The sequence below is a fragment of the Sceloporus occidentalis genome, unplaced genomic scaffold (assembly GCF_023333645.1).
Source record: "Sceloporus occidentalis isolate IW3139 unplaced genomic scaffold, rSceOcc1.0.p SCAF_8, whole genome shotgun sequence".
NCBI lineage: Eukaryota > Metazoa > Chordata > Lepidosauria > Squamata > Phrynosomatidae > Sceloporus > Sceloporus occidentalis.
This window is the reverse complement of record NW_028316988.1, coordinates 11,561,629-11,580,206: the sequence shown is the minus strand read 5'-3', so window position 1 is coordinate 11,580,206 and position 18,578 is coordinate 11,561,629. Positions and strand designations below refer to the sequence as shown.

General features: G+C 51.5%; 2 protein-coding genes across 4 annotated transcripts; both read right to left on the bottom strand.

The window, feature by feature from the left end:
* Positions 1-72: 72 nt before the first annotated feature.
* On the bottom strand, positions 73-16,418 carry MAMDC4 (MAM domain containing 4). 3 transcript variants are annotated; one of them, XM_089534624.1, is made up of 29 exons: positions 14,394-16,418; positions 13,950-14,063; positions 13,065-13,238; positions 12,327-12,452; positions 12,094-12,239; positions 11,317-11,401; positions 11,090-11,227; positions 10,728-10,880; positions 9,476-9,576; positions 8,890-9,048; positions 7,917-8,007; positions 7,683-7,832; positions 7,173-7,271; positions 6,529-6,654; positions 6,235-6,365; positions 5,838-5,952; positions 5,524-5,640; positions 4,616-4,750; positions 4,037-4,167; positions 3,724-3,934; positions 3,464-3,601; positions 3,085-3,206; positions 2,549-2,642; positions 2,276-2,413; positions 1,713-1,847; positions 1,088-1,215; positions 725-839; positions 452-630; positions 73-280 (listed from the first exon to the last, which is right to left on the bottom strand). In XM_089534624.1, exons 1-29 carry the CDS (start codon positions 14,446-14,448, stop codon positions 233-235), a joined length of 3,654 nt encoding a protein of 1,217 aa, XP_089390750.1. In that variant the 5' UTR covers positions 14,449-16,418; the 3' UTR covers positions 73-232. The 3 variants fall into 3 exon arrangements, 2 of the variants coding, with proteins under 2 accessions (XP_089390750.1, XP_089390751.1); XM_089534625.1 differs by lacking the exon at positions 73-280 and having other exon boundaries at positions 457-630; positions 1,071-1,215; XR_016282086.1 differs by lacking the exons at positions 73-280; positions 452-630; positions 725-839 and having other exon boundaries at positions 1,138-1,215; positions 1,636-1,847.
* A 96-nt stretch (positions 16,419-16,514) lies between these two features.
* Positions 16,515-17,909, bottom strand: LOC149307900 (14 kDa phosphohistidine phosphatase-like). Its single transcript, XM_089534626.1, has 3 exons — positions 17,724-17,909; positions 17,037-17,161; positions 16,515-16,789 (listed from the first exon to the last, which is right to left on the bottom strand). Exons 1-3 carry the CDS (start codon positions 17,869-17,871, stop codon positions 16,697-16,699), a joined length of 366 nt encoding a protein of 121 aa, XP_089390752.1. The 5' UTR covers positions 17,872-17,909; the 3' UTR covers positions 16,515-16,696.
* Positions 17,910-18,578: the final 669 nt, after the last annotated feature.

Genomic DNA, 18,578 nt, shown 5'->3' with positions numbered 1-18,578 from the left:
GCTGCTAAAAAAAGAGGCTGAAGCTTGGAAGGCAATCTTGCCACCCCAAACAAGGAAAGAGACTCACTCACTTGAGAAACTAGCAAAAGGACTTTACTGACCACTGCACTGACCTGCCATACAGAGGATGGAGATTTCCCCCAAAACACAAAAGGCAGACAGAGAACCTTTGAAGGGTCACCTGCCCAGAATGTCCCCATGTCATCCCCTTCTTTGTCTTCATACTGCAGATCTATTCTGCTTCTCCATCCGTGGGCATCGGTGGGATGATGACTCTGTCCTGGTAAAGCAAGAGAGAAATTTATTGGGGGATTTTATGATTCGTTTTATATATCCATCCCACCCTTGTTCTAACTGGCCTTGGAGTTGTGCAAATAGGCAGCCACAGATACATGCTGGGAACAGATATGTTGCTCCCAGAACCCAAGTCGAAACCAGCTGCCCTCCTTACGTCTCTAAATGCAACGTTGTCAAATCCCTGGACGCTGGTGCGCTCCATGGGCATCCTCTCCCCCGGCGTTCTCCACCTTTTCAGGCAATAGACAGCTGCTCCAGCTGCCAGGAGGGCCAGAAGGACGGAGCAGACAATGCCAGCCACCATCCCTGCCCTTGAGCCCTCGCCAGAACCACCTGGACACAAGAAAGGAAGAGAAGTGTCCGCTGTGAGTAGCTGAACCCAAGCCAGACAGTGTGGAGGATGTGGGCAGCCAGGATCAGGACTCACCTGTCTCTTGGCTCCCTTCTGTCTTGCCACAGCTAGGCCCAGTAGCGTATGAGACATCGTCCACAGCAATGGTCTCTGAGTTTGGCCACGCTCCGCTTGTGGCTTCCAGGACAATCTAGGGGAAAGAAGGCATAGCTGTCAGGTGAGGAGGGATAGATTCAATGCATATGTAACTACTACCGTGTGGGATCAATTGGGCTTGATGAAGTTTGAGGCAGAGCGGACAATGTACACTCATTTGGAGAGCATTTGCTCTTGGCAAAGACAAGTGAGATTATTTTCAGAGACTAAAAGTATGATCCTTTTCTAGAGGGTTCCCCAAGTCAAATAGGGGAAGAGCTGGTACCTCTTTTGAGGGGGTACCTGGAACTCAGTGAGACTGGAGACGTGGAGGGTTTGGTTCAGCCAAGCCTGGCTCTGGTGCCCAGCAGCACTCCACAGCGTTCGCTCCCCTTCCAGGCTGGAGACCTTCACCCTGAGCTCCGCTTGAGCTGCCAAAGGAGAGAAAGGGAGGAAAGGCCAATTCTTAGACCTCTCAGCCATAAACGCAAGAGAGAAGTCTGCTACTCAGTGCTCCTGAATCCCTGGAGCCAGGCCTTGGGAAGCTCCTGTTTGATCCAAATTAAAAGCAGACCTTGAGGGGTGTCTTTCTTAAAACACTTCCCTGGAGAGGATGTACAGCTGAATGGATGCACAGCCTGATGAAGGTTGCTGTTCCACAGAAAGGCACTAGTTACTGCAAGGCTAGACATTTGGGGACTTGGGGGAACATTTCATGGTGGGGGATGATTCTTGTTTGGGAAGCAAGGCTCCCATGTTGCCACCGAAAGGCTCAACTCTCCCTCTCCCAGGACAGTTACTAGTAGTAAAGAGTTGCAAGTTAACAAATACACTGGGATTTTTGAACCTACTCCCTTTAGCTCCAATGGACTGTTCTGAAATGGAAAGGAACCCTCAAAGCAAAGGCAGTCTGCTGCCGGTCACTCACAGCTCTGTCCCAGGAAGTCCATGTGGTAATGGAAGCGGAGGCAGGAGTTGGTGGCCGGGGCAAGGGGCTCACTGGCCAGGCGGGCCACGCTCCTCCCCATGCCCAGCATGGCAACGTCTACATAGGCATAGTGACCTGGAGAGAGAAGGCCAGCAAACAGGTAGAGGAGGAGTGGAGTAAGACCCTCTCAAGGCCTTAGCACCTTTTACACATCAATTAACATCGCAACAAAGCTCTTAAGTAGCTTAGCTGGGTGTTTATGCCACTCTCCAAGCTCAGCAATACACATCGACAAGCTCATTAAGACAGGCTTGCAGAACCATTGTAAGGAAATTCTGCTCCTTTGCAACTCAGGTGGTTAGAGGTACAATCGAGTTGCTGGCAGTTACCAAGGGCTAACCCCTAGCAAACCAAAGATGGGTCAGGAAAACTGTCCTAAACCTTAGCCACTTGGGATGAAGAGTCTTTAGACCCTCCAAATGTTGGACTACAACTCCCATTAGCATCTTCTGCACTACACTGGAGTCCACCTAGATATATATTTGCTATTTTGCTGGCCTCACCTGCTTTTGTCCCAAAGGTGTGATCTATCCTTGGGGACGGGGACTGGGATGGGGTGGCCCCTTCCTTCCAGTCCCAGCTGTACCAGTCTCCGGGGGGCTTGCTCCAGCCGCAGGTGCCCAGTTCGAAGTCACAAGAGCCTGGACCATAGAAACACCACATTGGCTACTGGTCTTCAACTGTACAGGAGGGGTTGGGGCTGACCCCTTCCTACACACACAAAGGCCAAGCATGCCACAATCCATCATGTGCGCCAGAGGTCATCCTGCCATTACCTGCTCCAGAGCAGCCTCCTTCTTTAACGTGAAGGTCATCGAGGGCAAGGTAAGAGGAGGGCCCTCCACCAAAACCTTCCACCTCAAAGGTCATCTGCCCAAGGAAGACACAAAAGCATATGTTTGGGGACAGGTGGACTGACCCCAGGGAGATCCCAGATCCACCTCAAGGCGGGTAAAGCCCAAAAACACTTCAATTACTGGTCACTGACCCATAGAAATAAAGAAGGCAGGGAGGAAAAAGTAATTCTATGCAAGGCTCTCATGATCCAAACTGAAAAGAATCTTACTCTTCACCAATTTGGTCAAAATCCATCCGCATGAAATGCTAGACTAAGTTATTCTGCCTGCCTTGCCCATACTGCATTGATATGATTGAGTGATTGATTCCCAGCATCTTTTTTCTAATTACAAAAAGCTCTGCCTTGGAAAAGAACACCTCTGAACATGGGAAGACACATATTTGACAAGGGAGCCCAAACGCCAGCCTAGTGGCCTCTGCAGCAGCCTCCGCTTGCAAATGAAACTCTGCTCACCTGCCATTCATCTTCAACCCGAACACTGAAGTTGCCATAATGCCAGGCTTCCCCTGGGACCAGGTTTACACTCAGTGACTCCTTGTGCTTGCCTCCGTCTTTGATGTCAGCCCTCAAAAATCCTAGGGAAAGACTTTGAATACAAGAATCTGCCCTCTGAAATAGATCCTACAGGACTATACATTTAATCTTGGGAGTCACATTAGGGAGACCAGGTTTCAAATCTCCCCTAAGCAATGGAAACCTACTGGGAAGTCTCAAGGGCTAGATACTTGGGTCTGCTGTATTTTGTAAAACACACACCATAACATCTAAAAGCAAGGCAAACCCTTCGCTTCCCATCAACAAGGGAGAGAAACAACAGGGCAAGGCATCTTACCTGGACGGCTGCTCTTCAGGTGGTACCAAAATGTTATACAGTGGATGCGGCGGAGAGGTGGGAACGCTTGGGAACGCAAGATGACCGCTTGCCTGGGTGGCAGGGCGCTCTCACTGGTGTTGAGGAGCATATAATGTCCTAGAAGGAGCCATAATTCCCCCCAAGTCACTTCCCCAACCTCCGGATGCTGGGGGCATTTCCACCGCCCCATCCTTACAGAGCACTAAATTCAGTGTGAGAAAACAAGAAGTCTAGCTTACCTTCTGGCAAGCCCAAAGTGTGGTCTGTCGGGGGTCCCTGCCCTCCTGCTGCCTTCTGCCGCACCCACGCTTGGCGTTCCCCGGCCGAAAAGCCACAGTCGTCCATCTCGAAGGAGCAACTCTTTTGTGCCTCGCAGACACCAGCGATCACGGCGAAATCATCCAGCGCCATGGACCCCAGGAAGCCATCCCGAAGGGCCTCAAAGATCAGCTGCGGAGGACGTTTGGGGGAATGTCAGCTTATGCTTTCCTGGGCCTATACTATAATAAAAATATCATAACAATAAAACCAATTAAAATAATCCCTGCTCACCTGGAATTTCTGGCCCGGCCGGTGGGAGACGGTGGAGAAGGCCCGGTGCCAAACTGCGCCATGGCTCCTGGTCCTGCTCCAAATGACCCGCTCTGGATCCCCAGCGTATTTCACCAGGAGGCTGAGGGTTCCTGAAAAGGCAATAGGCAGATGGACAGGCAAAAAGACAGACGTTTTCCCTGTAGATGTGGAGTTTCAGCTGCAAGCCGTTTTGAGAGCCATCCCAAAATGGGATGGGAATATAGGGAGGCAAAGGGGTGCATCCACCACAGAATCACATCACTCAGATGAGTTATGCTTTCATAGCAAGGAGATGCTGGAGTTTCTCACGATGCAGCAGAGGTTCTTATCAAAATCAGTAAGTAACTGCATAGACAGGACAAGAAGGAAGCTGGCTAACTGGGAGGAACCCAGCTGACTCAATGGTCTAGACTGGTGCCCTTAGTAAGCCCCAGCAAAAAGCAGAAGGCATCTAATGGTCCAAAGGCATGTGTCTCCCTTGAAAGTGCCTTGCAGGTCAGCTCTTCCCTCCCTGAGAAGGCTGGAATTTTCCCTCCAGTTTTGAAAAATGCGCCTTACCGATCTGGGGTCCCTCCATGCGGTACCAGAAGGAAAAGCATGAGAAATCTGCCGCGGACGTCTGCGGGGAAGAGATGAGGCGCGCGCTCAAGCCTTGGACTCCAGGAGCAGAAGGGTTCGCACAGAGGAAGGTACCTGTATTTTTTAGGGAAAGGATGGGGGGAATTATATTTGTGTGTCCTGGGTATCTCCTGGGAGAACTGGGGAAGACACCTCCCCTCCACTGTTTTAATATACTATTTTTGGCGGGTTACAGACCGCCGCTTTGCGGCGGTCTGCCGCCGCTGCCGCTTGCTCTGTGCAGGAGCCGCAGCAGCCACACCGCGCGGCTCCCGCACGGACCAAAAAAGAAACTCCAAAATGGAGCTTCTTTAAGCGGCACCTCTATGATGTCGCGAGGCGCCAGGGGCGGACTCGCGACATCATAGACGCCGCGACACGTGCGGACGCACAGCGTCCGATACGTAAATATGGCAGCGGCCGTGTGGAACGGCCGCCGCCATATTGTACGTACAGAATACGTACTAGGGTTAGGGGGGTGCGGAAGCACCATATTCATTACGTACTAAATGGCGGTGTGTAACCCGCCTTTGTATGTTTTTAACTGTTTGGTGTTTTTTTAACGTCGTAAGCCGCCCTGAGTCCCAGCCTTAGGAGAAGGGCAGGATATAGATAAATATAATAGTAGTAGTAGTAATAATAATTATAATAATAGCTGGGGCTCTTGCAAAGGACCCTGCTGTTCCCGCACATCGCACAACCTACGAAGCACCGCAGTATGATACTACAGCTCTTCAACAAAATTAAGAAGAGAAAGGAGGAGAAAGGTTTGGCCTTTAGACCAAAGTCAAAGTACAGATTTTGCCCGACATCGAAAGGTCGGATGTGGGGCCAGGTGTCTGGGGTACCTGAGCCGGTGGTGTGGTCCGTGCCGCAGCCGGGGTTGGCACTAAGCTCCCATTCAAAGCCGTCACTCTGTTCCACAAACCAGTTGCACCAGCCTTTCTCAAAGTTGCAAGACAACCCTGTGAAGGAGAGAAGGGAAGCAGAGACGGAGAGAGAAAGAAGGGAGAAAGAGAGAGAGTTGTTGGTGAACAACAATGGTGTCAGAGAGTTATGCAAACTCTCTTTTTTTGCTCCTTGAAGCTGGACTATGTAATAACCCAAATCCATGCGATGGGATGTCTCTTGGCTTTGGACAGGAGAGGCTCAACCACCGTACCTGAGGAGTTTGCAAGGACAGCGCTGGCATCACAGTTCACAAAGGCCAGGTTGCTCACAGCAAGGAGCGAGGGATCCCCGGATCCTTGGAGATCTTCTGACCCCATCAGTTCAATCTGAGAGGAAAGAGGAACAGATCAGGTTGGAAGGGGACCCTCGGCGGTTGGAGGTAGGAGGGCTGCAAATTTCCTCCATCCTACCTCTCGGCAGGTGTCTAAAACTGCACTACTCACTGTGGCCTCTAGCTTTCAAAATAAACTTTTAAAGGAATAGGTTCTACTGGTTGCTTTGGGAGCCTTGCTGTGGGCAGAAAAGCAACCAATACACAGACGTCAAGGAGCAGGATTTGTCAAAGGCCAAAGTTTTGGCTCCTGCACTGTATGGCAAGCGGACCCTACCTGGAAGGGCCGGGCTCTGGCACCGAGAGGCACCCGTGCCTGTTCCCACATCGCGGTGCCATTCCCCAGGGCAGCCCAAACCCAGCGGCGGGTCCCCAAGCTCTCATCTGCGATGGCAAGTGCCAAGAACCCTGGGGAAAGAGGGGGATATTTTAACATGGGGTTACCCATATGTCTGCCCCCAAAAAAACTTCCCCTGCTATTGCCTTCCCCTGCTTTAATGGGACATGGGCCAGGAAGGTCATAAGGGACAACAAGTCCAGCGGTCAGCAGCTGGACTAGAGAAGCAGGTACCTTGAGGGCCGGTGGTGAAGTCCATTTCCAGAGTGCAGGACAGACCAGAGGGACCCAAGACTGGCGTGGCGGCTCGGGCCACGGACAGCATCTGCCCAGGGCCTTCAGAGAGCCCAAGAGCGTGGCCTGCAAAGGGAAAGGAGGCAGAGAAACACAGATCAGACCAGAGAGGGCAACAAAGTCCATGGTGCTGCTGCTGCTGCCCACAACCAAAATGACCACAAGGAGGAAGTGGAAAGTTTACTGAATAAGCATATTTTTCCTCCATCTACACCCAAAGTGGCAGCAGTGCCAACGTCCTACTATAGGGATATTTGGCAAATTTAAAAGCACTGGATGGGGGTGATTTTCGGCAACTGTTTATGAAGTGACCTCTGCAAGCTCTGCTGTCAATTTGGACTTTGCCTTCTTGGTTTCTAAACAGGGCATGGTGCCAGGACAGTGGTCATCTCCAAGCATCACATACACACAGCCTTAATTCTCACCATAACACCCATTCCTCTCTCAGCTGCAATTCCATCCAGAAATATAACCCCTCCTTAAGCCTACAAGGCCTCATCCTAAATGCAGCAATTACGCCCTACATATATATACGTACATACCCACAGATAGACACACATCTCTGCCCTCCTTGTCTCTCTCACCTGTGGCATTTATTTGGCCGCTGGGGTTTCGGACTGTCCACTGCAGCCGCCCCACGCTGAGGTCCATCCATCCTCCGGAGCCATTGGCAGAAACCATTCCTCCGGGAGAGAGACACAGAAAACCTTGTCAGCAGCTGGCAGCAAAGAGAACCAATCTTTGCATTGTTATGGTTTTTACTTATTTGTTTAAACTGCATGCTGTAAAAAGAGGGTTTTATCTTTAAAGGAGGGCAAAAAGTGACTTTATAAATTTTATAACAATTATTTTATAAATGAATCCAATAAAAGGCCCAGGAAATACCAAGGATTTGGACACCGTTCCTCCCATCTAAGGAACCACAGCTAAGTCCAAGTAATGAGTCACGAGAAGAGTGAACAGAAAAGCTCAGTGACCCCTAGTTTTTGCCCCCATCATCCCCTGCCACCCCTTGACCGGTCACCCCAGCGTCCCTCTTTAATTCGGCAAGTGTCTCATCCGTGGGTCTGTGCTGGTGTCCCAGCCTCACTTACCACACTCCCATTCATCGGAGCCATCCTCGCAGTCGGCCTTGAAGTCACAGACCAGTTCGGCCCCAATACACAGCGTGCCATTTCTGCAGGGAAACTGGTCTGGGCCACAGGAACTGCCCGGTCCTGGCTCCAGCGGGACAGAAAGGTTACCTGAAAAGGAACCAAAAAGCAAGGAGGATCCTGATTGCAGAGGCCAGGTTTGAAACTTCTCTCCTTTCTGTCTGTGATACTCACTGCTTTGCTCCATGCAACCGGGAGACAAAATGAGGTCGTCCAAAGCGATGCTCCCTTTCTGCTCCGTTCCAACCAGGCCTTCGATGACAATCTGGGGGTACCAAGAAGCCTCAGGGTCAGCAGGGCAACGGACGGTGGGTAGCTCTATGCCAAGGTGCTTCATACCAGGCAGAGTTAAGTCAGGGCATGGGTAGCCACCTTGCCCAGTGAGCGTCCCATAAGGCCAAAGAAGGGCCCCCGCTCTTGGTTTAAGAGGCCTTCCAGATGCTCATCCAGATGTTGTTGGACTGGAACTCATAGGATCATGGAAGAGACCCCAAGGGGTCATCAAATCTCTTGCCCATCCAGGTAAACACCGTTAAAGCACTCTCAAGAGATGCCTCTCCAACCTCCATTTAAAGACCTCCAGAGTTGGAGAGTCCCTCAACCTCCAAGGCAATCCATTCCATTGTCAAACAGTTCTTACAGTCAAGAAGTTCTTCCCAATGTTTAGGTGGAATCTCTCATCATCATCATCATCATCATCATCATCATCATCAATAAAGATTTATTTATATCCTGCCTCTCTCAGGTTACAGCACACAAACACTTCAAGAATACATCAATAACATGCATAACACATATATAACTAACTCTACGTAATCCCATATCCCCTTACATTGAGCAAAAAACAACTACAGTAAAAACACAGATTAAAATTAGTTAAAATAAGCACAATTGAGGTGAGACATCATCATCCAGGAGAGTGAGGAGTGATGGGGGTTGGAGTCCGGCAACATCTGGAGGGCCATACAGTCCTCACTCCTGGTGTAAGCAGCACATTTTAGGGGATGTTTTTGCCACCAGACTTGGGATCGCCATCCGCAAGCAGGACCCAAATCCAAGCAGACCCTGACTCTGTCTTCCCCACTGTCTCTCCCGCCTCTGCCTTGCCTTGCTTTCCTCTGGGACCCTAGATCCCCTCCTTGCTCACCTGGAAATTCTCTTCCACCTGGAAATCCACTTTCTCCCGGAACCAGTAGTCGCCCAAGTCCCCAGAGCGAGTCCGGACAAGCTCCATCGCTTTCTCCGTCCGGTAGTAAATGTTGAGGATGTTGGCGTTGGAGCCATGAAGGTGGAGGTAGAAAACCAGCTGGAAGGAAGGCCAGGAAGAGGGTCAAAAGGATGGGGCTCAGGATGCAGGAAGGGAGGACCTGAGGCCCCAGGGCTGGGCAAGGCTGGGCCCCTGAAGCCTCCTTTCTCAGACCTCCACAAAAAACGCTCCCCATTTTTGTCCATCTACATTATTGCAGTGTAGCCCCAAAATTTGAAAGGGACCGTCAATACGCTGAAACTGTAAAGCTTGCACATCGTTTGTCCAACGAGTTACAGAATCTGCAGCCATGCTGGCTAGGGGAAGGGATTCTGGGAGTTGTAGTCCCCCAAAGTTAATGTTGCAGACTCTGTGATACTGCACCAATCAGAATTTCCCAACTCAAGAAGTTCCTCAGTTTCCCAACTTGGGGATGATTCAGCGCACCAAACAATGTGGGTGGGAAGGCAAGAGCCAGAGAACTCACGTGGCACAGCGTGGTGTTGTTCACGGTCAAGATTGGGCTGGCCAGCCATGCACTCCCCCCTTGGAGACCCGGGTGTTGGTTGTGGACATAGACAAAGTAGCCTAGAAAGGGTCAAAGGGGACATTGGCACATGAGAGGCTTGACCAGAGGACACCCAGAGGAGCAGAAGAAGGACTTCCAAATATCTGGAAGGGGTCCCAAAGGCCAGCTAGTCCAGTCTGCCATGCAGGAATACACAGTAAAAGCACTCCTGAGAGATGCCAATCCAACCTCTGTTTAAAGGCATCCAAACTGAGAGGGGGCACCACCCTCTGAGGCCCATTTCCATCACCCTCTGGACATTTTAGGCTCAGGAGAAGCTCTTTTGGGAAAAGAGAAGGAAAAGAACAGGATTTTTGGATGCTACTTTTTGGCTTGGAGGGAGCCAAAAACATGAAAATGATGTCCCCCGGGTCCCCTGCCGGGAGTTTGGGGAGCATTTGGTGACCAAATTTGCGGTCTTTTACAAGGCCAAGTGTGGTCCCTGGCCTCTGACAGTCACCCAATTCTGTTTTAGAGGGTCCCTTGCTTGGGACGGTGGGGGAGAGATGTTAGTAGTCACTCCTGGAACAACAATCTTTGTGAAAATATAATTAATTATATGAATCAATACAAAGGAGTGAAGGCAGGCTGTGAACTGGTCTCCCACCCAGATGCTATCCCCCCCACACACAAAGTCTTGTCCAATGCTGAAATTAATGTTTACAATGTCTTGAACCTTCAGCCCACTCCGCAGACCTTTTTGTTATCTCTTGGTCGGTTGGAAGGCTCTTATCTCTCCAGAAGAGAGGAGAACATTCTGTCTTGACTGGACAGGGGACCCAAGTGCTGAGTTGTAAAATGCAACTCAAGATACACAGAGAGAGAAATTCAGGGTCCAAACCTGACCCTGAAGTTCCCAAGAGACAGGCTGGGAATTCTGGGAACTGAAGTCCAAAAAGGCAGGAAGCCTAAAGTGTGACAACCGTTGCTCTAAATTTCTGAGAAGAGGCATCTTCCAGACCCATTTTCCAAAAGCCCTCTAATCACTACTAATAGACAATTAGCTCTGTGTAAGCAGCAGAGAACAGGAAAGTACTCTGCACATGCTCACAGGCCCCTTGGCATTAATCCCTGGGCAAAGAGGGAGAAATCCCGTAATCGGAAATGAATTCCAGCGACTGGGACAAACCCGAAAAAGGTCCCATAGCCTCCCCCATCGGTCCAGACCCACCTGCCGGGCTGTTGGTGCTGTGGTCTCGGGTCGGCCGTTCAGCCGACGACTGGTCAGCCTGGAGGCTGAAGTTCCTGACCCACAAGAAGGTCCGGTCAGCCACTGTGGCCCATCCACACCAGCCGCCCTCAAAGCGACAGACGCTGAAGGAGGCTGCAGGAAGGGAAAGGAGCCATCAAGCAGAGATGTCCCTTCTAAGGGCAAACAGAGGTAAGGGAGAAGTGTTGGATTTGGACTACAGCTCCCAGAATCCCCCAGCCAGCTGCAGGGGGTCTTGGAGCTGTAGTCCCAAAAAAACCACTTCTCCCAAAGCTGTGCAAACAGTCAGGGAAAAGAGTCAATAAGACTGGAAAAACTCTCACTGCAATGGTCTGGGTCTTCATCGTCGCCGTCTTGGCAGTCCTCAGTTCCGTCACAACGCCGGTCCGCAGCGATGCATGCGCCACTGTTACTACACTGGAATTCATCTGGGCCACAACTGGTAGGACCTGAACTCAGGGCTTTTGGGGAGGAGAGGAAAGAGAAGGAGTGGGTTGAAAAGGAGGAGGGGAGATTCAATGGACAGCATCCATTATATGTGTGTTCTTACTGGGGAGGCCGCAGTTCCTGAACTCCACGTCGTCAAGCGCCACTTGCGCTGGTCTGGAATAGTCCTGCGTTACGGAGAAAGTGACCTGCAGAGGGACAGCAGAGTGACAGCTGAGTCTCCAGAGGCCCCACTTTCCCATCTAGGCTCCCCAGAGTTTCAGTTTGCAAGCTCACGGAAAGAGGTTTCACAAAAGTGCTGCTACTAAGAACGCTTTTAACGGAGACGGAAAGAATGCCTGAAGTCAGCCTACTCCAAGCTCCTTCCAATGCCACTAAAGCACCCCTAAAAATGGGCATCTAGCCTCCGTTTCAACCTCCCCCAATGAAGCAGGGCCTGGGGACAGCTCCTCTCTCAAAGAGCTCTTTAGAATTGATCCTAGAACTGATGAGAAATCCATACAGGACTTAGGAAGTCTAACTTTGGGAGCTACAGCTTACAGAATGCATATCCTACAGTGGATTAGCATGCCTCCAGGTGCCCCTTGGGAATAAGAGGCACAACCTGAGAGCCCAAAACAGAGAGAGGCTCCTTCACAGGGAACTACTTTTGGTCTGCGCCAGAGCTGTCTAAGGCTCTAGGGCAAAAAAGGGTGGCATTTCCAAGTCCCTGCCACGGCCGTGTTACATGGTCCAGCTTAAATTCCCTCCTCAAAGGCACTGAGCTGAGACAGCCCCAAAGATGAACCAGTCTCCTTGATGCCCTGAGAAGGGTGGGAGCCCAAGCTATGAAAGGGGAGGCTACAGAAAGAGAGGGGCCAAGCCTGTTACGGCCAGGTACCTGAAATGTCCCCCGGATCCGGCCCGCATAGGCCACCATCTCCCTCCAGGGGGAAATGCTACTCAGAGGGTTGCGCCAGAGCGTCGTGGTGTAATTCTCGTTGCTCAGCTCCAGCGTCAGCGTGGGATGGTGGCTCTCGTTGAGTCCTGCGTTTGAGAGGAGGCTTCAGTATGGAAGTGTTCACCCTTCCAACTGTTGCCTGTTTTCCTCTGTCTCTCCAGCCATGTGCCTACCTGGTCCCCACAGGTGATACCAAGCGTGGATCTCGCAGGTTGCGGCGGCTTCCCTCATGGCGGGGGACCTCAGGCGGGCCACTGCGGACGGCTTGACCTCCTGCTTTGTGGTGGTCATGTACCATCCTGCAGGGAAGCCAGGGGTTGGGTAGGTCAGAAAAACAGAGCAAAGCAATTATGAGCACCCAAATGGATTAAGAAGCCATTGCAAACTGTACAAGATTTTAAAGATCTACCCCTTTGGAGCCCTATCCTCAGCCAAGCAATCATAACATGAAACATTTAACATTAAAATAATGCTAATGTAGGGCTACAAGCCAAGAAAGTACAGGACCTAAGCAGAGCAGTGGAGGGCAGATGGAGATGTCTCATCCACAGCAGCCATGAGTTGGGGACAATTGGAAGGAAATTAACAACAATGTTAATGTATAGCAAGTCAATAACATTATAATAACAAAATAAATAATAATTGGGGTCACATAAGCGACCAGTGGATACATGGAAAGGGGGAAAGAAGAGAGGTGCAGAGAACAGAAGCCCCGTGTTACACTTCTTCTGTAGTTCTGGAAGTCTACCTACCATCCACCCTTAAAGACGACAACCTTGGTTTGATTTTAATAAAGCAAAAGCTGTACTTCTTGTAAAAACGAGGAAAAGGTAACTCTAAAAGCTTTAGTTTTGGCCCATGTCTGTGATGTTCAGCGTCGTCAACCCACCGCGCCAAGGAAAACCGTTTACCCAAATCGGTGCCCAGCGTGTGGTCAAAGGGGGGGTCCGTGCCCCAGTTGGAGATGCTGGCCCTGGCTGGACCCCATCGGAAATTCGTGGTGCTCACGTCTTCCCAGCCGCAGGTGCTGCCTTCAAAGTCGCAGGTGAAGGGCATCCCCAGAGCCACCGACTCCTTTTGGTAACCTAAGGGGAAACCGAGGAAGAGGCCGGTATGTCCGGCGGTCAGTGGTCAGAGCCTGAAACAGTTTGACCAGGGAACGGGGAGGCAGCCTGTGAGAAAGGAGCCATTAAAAACAGAACAGTGGGCTCTTGGTATCCGCTGGGGTTTGGTTCCAGGATCCCCCGTGGATAACAAAATCCATGGATGCTCAAGTCCCATGAAACATAATGCAAAAGGAAAAAGGTGTCTCCAATACAAAATGGGAAATCAAGGTCTGCTATTTGGAATGTATACCTTTTTTTTTTAATATTCTCAAGCCATAGAGGCTTGAATACATGGATTAAAAATAATCCATAGATAAAGAGGGCTCACTGTATAGGAATCTTCCCCTCAATCGTATCCCGTTTTGGACATTTTGGACATGTCCCAGTTTACAACTTTGGTGCATGAACTGCAGCCATCAGAGAAGAGAAACTTGCTCATTTAGACCTGGTTTGGCTCCGCTTTTCAGCATCCTGGCTCAAGGCTATGGAATTCTGGGAGTTGGGGTATGTTGTGGGGCCTTCCTTCCTTAAGCTCTGCTCTGCTCTGGGCCCACAACAAACTCCAACTCCCAGAATTCCATAGCCTTGAGCCAGGATGCTGAAAAGCAGTGCCAAAACGGGTTATTTCTCCAGTGTGGATGCATGTCTTCAGTCAATTCGCCAACAAGGAGAAGGAGAGGGAGGACTCACCGCACTGGTTTTCATCTGAACAATCCCAGCAATCGCAGACGAAGTTGCACACATTTTGGGTGGGGGTCCTGCATCGGTTGAGGAAGACCGCCTGGATGGAAAATTGGGGCCCAGCTGGGAGAGAGAAAGAAAGAAACCAAAACGAAGAGATCATGCGGACTGTCCACCGGCATCATGTTCATCTGATATCTGTGGCAATTTCCCTTAATTTTCCCAACAGTCCTGGATTGAGAGACAGCGCCTGACCCAGTGCCTCCCAGTGAGCCTTAGGGATGAACCAGGATTCAAACCAGGATTTGAGGTTGAAAAGTGGGAGGAACAACAGAGCTATGCAAAAAGTCACCCACAAAAACATATTTCAACCTTGAACAACAAATGTATAAAAGCTGACTTTTCATTATACAACAGTTTGCAAGCTTTAGAAGAGAAATAAATCCAACTCACCGGTGAGTTCCCCCAAAAGGAGCATCCAGAGCATCAGCCGCCAAGACCCTGACATCCTGGGAGTGAGGAAGACCCATTGAGCGCAAAGGGACTCTGCTCTTGCAGAAGGTGGAGGGGAAGAAGGGAGGCAGGTTCCTCCAAGTGACGCTGGGCCTGGACTTCAACCTCCCTTATCACCTGCAACTGGGAGGCAAAACTCCAGCCCAGGACGGCTGCCCTCCTTCGGGGCAAGGGGCTGTTCAGATGCACCGTGGGGCATCAGTCGCTGGAGTGGATGCCACATAGACAGCACAAAGACACACACACAGTCTGCATTGCAAAAGAGATGCCCATGGTAGATGTGGACCATTGAAGGCAAAAGCCAGGCAGCACACCACACACCAAAGTCGCACACCTGGAAGGCACCACATTGGGAAATGCTGTTACAGGATGTTATGTTGTTGGGATTGTCCTATTTATTTATTTACTGAAATGTTTACATTTGTGTAAAGCGTTTTAAAAGGAAGCAAACGAATACAGTTTGTCCCTGCCATCCTGTTGTTGAACAAGAACCGAACTCGGCACCCTCTTTTCCAAATCCAACACAATCTCTTGGTTACTTTTGTGGGTTTTGCAATCAAGTGTTTATTTCAATACTTGTCAAGAAATGAGACTGAAGCAAACTATAAAACATGTTTTCTTTTTCTGGGCTCCTGTGTGTCTTTTGCTCCCAAGTCCACAAAATCCAGCCTTGCCTTTCCCAGACAATCTTGGCCTTGGACCCTGGACCAAGTGCCATCAAGCCATAAACCTCAAACCGGGGGCAGACCCTGGCCTTTCAGCCGGCTGCAACCAAACCCCAGGCTGAGCACAGACTCTCCGTCCAACTGGAAGGAGCCCCATGCCTTCTCTAAGGAGGAGACAGCCCCCCAAAAAAGGTGTCCCTCCCCACCTTCTGGAGCCTTCCTTTGCTGCCTTCTTGCACCATTAGTCCAGAGGGAGATCTGCTGGGTCTCCTTGAGAGCAACACCGGAGGAGAGAAGCCTCTTTTGCTTTCAAGTACTTTCCGGTTGGAAAAGTGCACCATTTCACCGCAATTGTGAGTGAGCTGACACCCGAAGGGCATGCAAGAGCAGACCAGGTGGGCAACTGTGGCAGCTCCAGGGGCCAACTTTCTGCTCCTGGGGCCTGCAGAGTGCCAGGAAAGCAAACAAAAGGAAAGGGCTGGAAAAATGAGGAACCAGGGGTTTAAACTGCCATCCATTGAACCCAAATGAGAGAGAAGGTTTGTGACTCCCATTGTCCTCCGTGGGTCAACTCTAAGCACAACTAAGTCCAGATCCAGCCCACAATTGATGGAGACACAACACTGTTTCTAAAGCCGGGGCTAACTGCATTTTCAGGCTGCTAACTTTAGGACACTTTTATACATTGCATACATATATATAACTCCCCTGTGAACGGACAAAAATAGTCCTTCAGCATCAGTTCCAATGGGAACCAGTGGAATGGACTGGTTGTTGGATTAGGACTCTAGATGACCAAGATTAGGATCCCAACTTGGTCATGGAAGCCCCCGCTGGGTGACTCTCTCTCAGCCCCAGAGGAAGGCATCCTCTGAGACAACTCAGGGTTCCCAAGGAAAGGGGCAAGGCAAGCGACCCAAGGAAGGTCGAAGCAGCAGAGGCAGCGGGGGTCCTGGGCATCTGCTGTGGCTCCTCAGGTCCCATTAGATACAATGGCATAGGAAAATAGTGTCCATCATATAAAGTGGAATATATGCAATATATATGATATTGCCAAGCTGTGGATACTTGAATCCGTGGTTAAAGGAATTGTGGATAGAAATGGACAGCAGCGGTTCTCGCTTTGGAGCGTCTCCTTCTCTGTAGTGTTAGAAATTGGGGATTGGAACGAAGCTTCATTGAAGAGGGAAAGGATTCCTATTTGGGGTGCAATGACTTTATTTCCCCAAAGAGCTCCTCCGCTGCTGCCTGCGCCCACAGCCACCTGGTGCTTTCTGGCCCCTTCCTTCCCCCAAGAGCCCTTATTGTTTCTCAGATCCAGTCTTCCAGAAGGGAAACGTAGCCGTGTGCCCCAACCGTGACTTTGCCTGGACAGACGACTCACTCAGCGCCAGAATCGGTGCCAGAGGCGGGTTTATTTCTCCAGAGCAAGGACCGAGAGGCACCCTCCTCTGCCCCACTGCCCTTCCCAAATGGGAACCAAGCCCCGCTGTCCAGTCTCAGGGTGTCCAGGGCTGCAGCCCGGTCCGGTCCGGTGGGGAGACTTCCTCCTGCTGCTCTTCCTCTCCAGGCCGGCGGTCAGTAGCCTTCGTCGGACCAGCTGACCTGGTAGTCCGGGAAAGCGGCCTTCAGCTTCTCTGTGGAAACGGAGTGTTTGGCTCGGCCGAAACCCTGCCAAAAGACACACCAAAAAGACAGTCAGATCGACAGAGGCCCCTGAGGACTCCGGGGCTCAGGGGCTGGAGGGCTGGGCCAGGAGAGAGAGGCCAGGGTTGGGGTCCTGCTCAGCCTCGCGGGACGGAGATAGTGGCAGCAGCCCCCAAGAAGAGCAAGCGCAGCAGGAGCCCTGGCTGCCCCCAGGACGGGCATGGGCCATGGGACAGGGAGGCGGAGGCGCTCCCTGCGCTGCGCTTCTTACCACGGAGTAGCCGTAGACGCGGATCTTCTTGGCGCCACTCTGGTGGTCGATGCGTCCGCCTCCCAGGCACCGGCAGCGCAGGCCCATCCTCTCCAGCTCCTCTGCCACACGCTCAAAGATGTCGGCTTTTGGGGAAGAAGGAGGAGGAGGAGGAGGCGGTGAGAGGGAAGGCCTTCGGTGTCTCACCCTTCGCCCTCCATCCGCCTCAGAGGGCCCTGGCCTTCCAAAGGCTTTGTGAGGGAAGGGTGCGTGACTACAGCCCCCAGAATCCCCTCAGACAAGGGGCACTTGGGGAAGCTGCTCCTTCTTTTTGGCTGGAACCCCCAGAATCCCCTGGAACAGAGGCGCTTAGGCAAGTGCCTTTCTTGACTACAACTCCCAGAATCCCCTGAGACAGGGGCCATTTTGGAAGTTCCTTTCTTTTGACTGCAACACCCAGAATTCCCTGAGAGAGGGACCAACTGGAGAAGTTACTTATTTGGCAACTCCCAGAGTTCCTTGCAAGAAAAGTTGGCAACTTTACTCCAAAAAGCAACTTTTCTATTTACTCACAACCCCTAAGCCCCGCCCACTCGCTTTTTTCTAGACCCCGCCCATTTCTGGCTCCACCCCAAACCTTGGGATAAGCCCCGCCCCACGTAGAATTACTTCATCTGGCCCCGCCCACTCCGCGCCTGATTGGCTCACCGTGATACTCGGCCCAAGCGTATCCGCGCACGACGTCTTTGGAAGGCCCCGCCCCCTCCGGCGTGACGCGAATCAGGACGTATTTGAAGACGCCGTCAGGGTCGATGTCGACATCCGGGACACGGTCTAAGCCTCCTCCCGCCGCCATGGCCGCCGCCTGAGGGAAAGAACGACGCAAAGCGCGCGCCCCGCAACAGCCGCGCCCCGCTAAGGCCGACGGACCAATGGCAGCGCGCGCTGAGAGGTTCCGGCGTCGGATTGTCCAATCGGATCTCCAGAATCCACCTGGTTTGGCACGCCCTGGTCCCTGCAGCTGTTTTCTCGCCCAATGGGAATGTGCGAAAAACTGACCAATCAAAGTGCCCCAGTGGAGAAGGGAGGAAAAACGAACTATCCAATCACGGCACCGTTTGGAGTCACGCGGCCCAGCCAAAGGGGGGGCAGGCATTTGGAGAGCGCGCTCTTAAAGGGGCAGGCTCTTAAAGGGAAGGGGACTGTTGGCCGAACAACAACAACAATAATAATAATAATTGATGAATAGGACACGTTCTTTCTTTATGGACTTAAGAGAGGCGCCAGAATGGATCGGGGGAGGGAAACAGAGCAGAAATTGGGGGCCAGTTCCCATGGACTGGAACCAGAGTGCCTCTAAGCATGTGCAGAGTGCCATCATTGGAAGAGCCCTTTCTCAGCCCGAAACCTCAAAAATCCCCTTCCACAGCTTCCAGAGGAAGAGGAGCTTCCCTGAGTCACTAGTTGGATAGTAATCTTGGACTTTGGTGGGGGATTCTGGGAGTTGCAGTCCAAGACTCAGTTCCCCAAGTGCAGCTCCAGGACAGGGACGTAGCCAAGGGG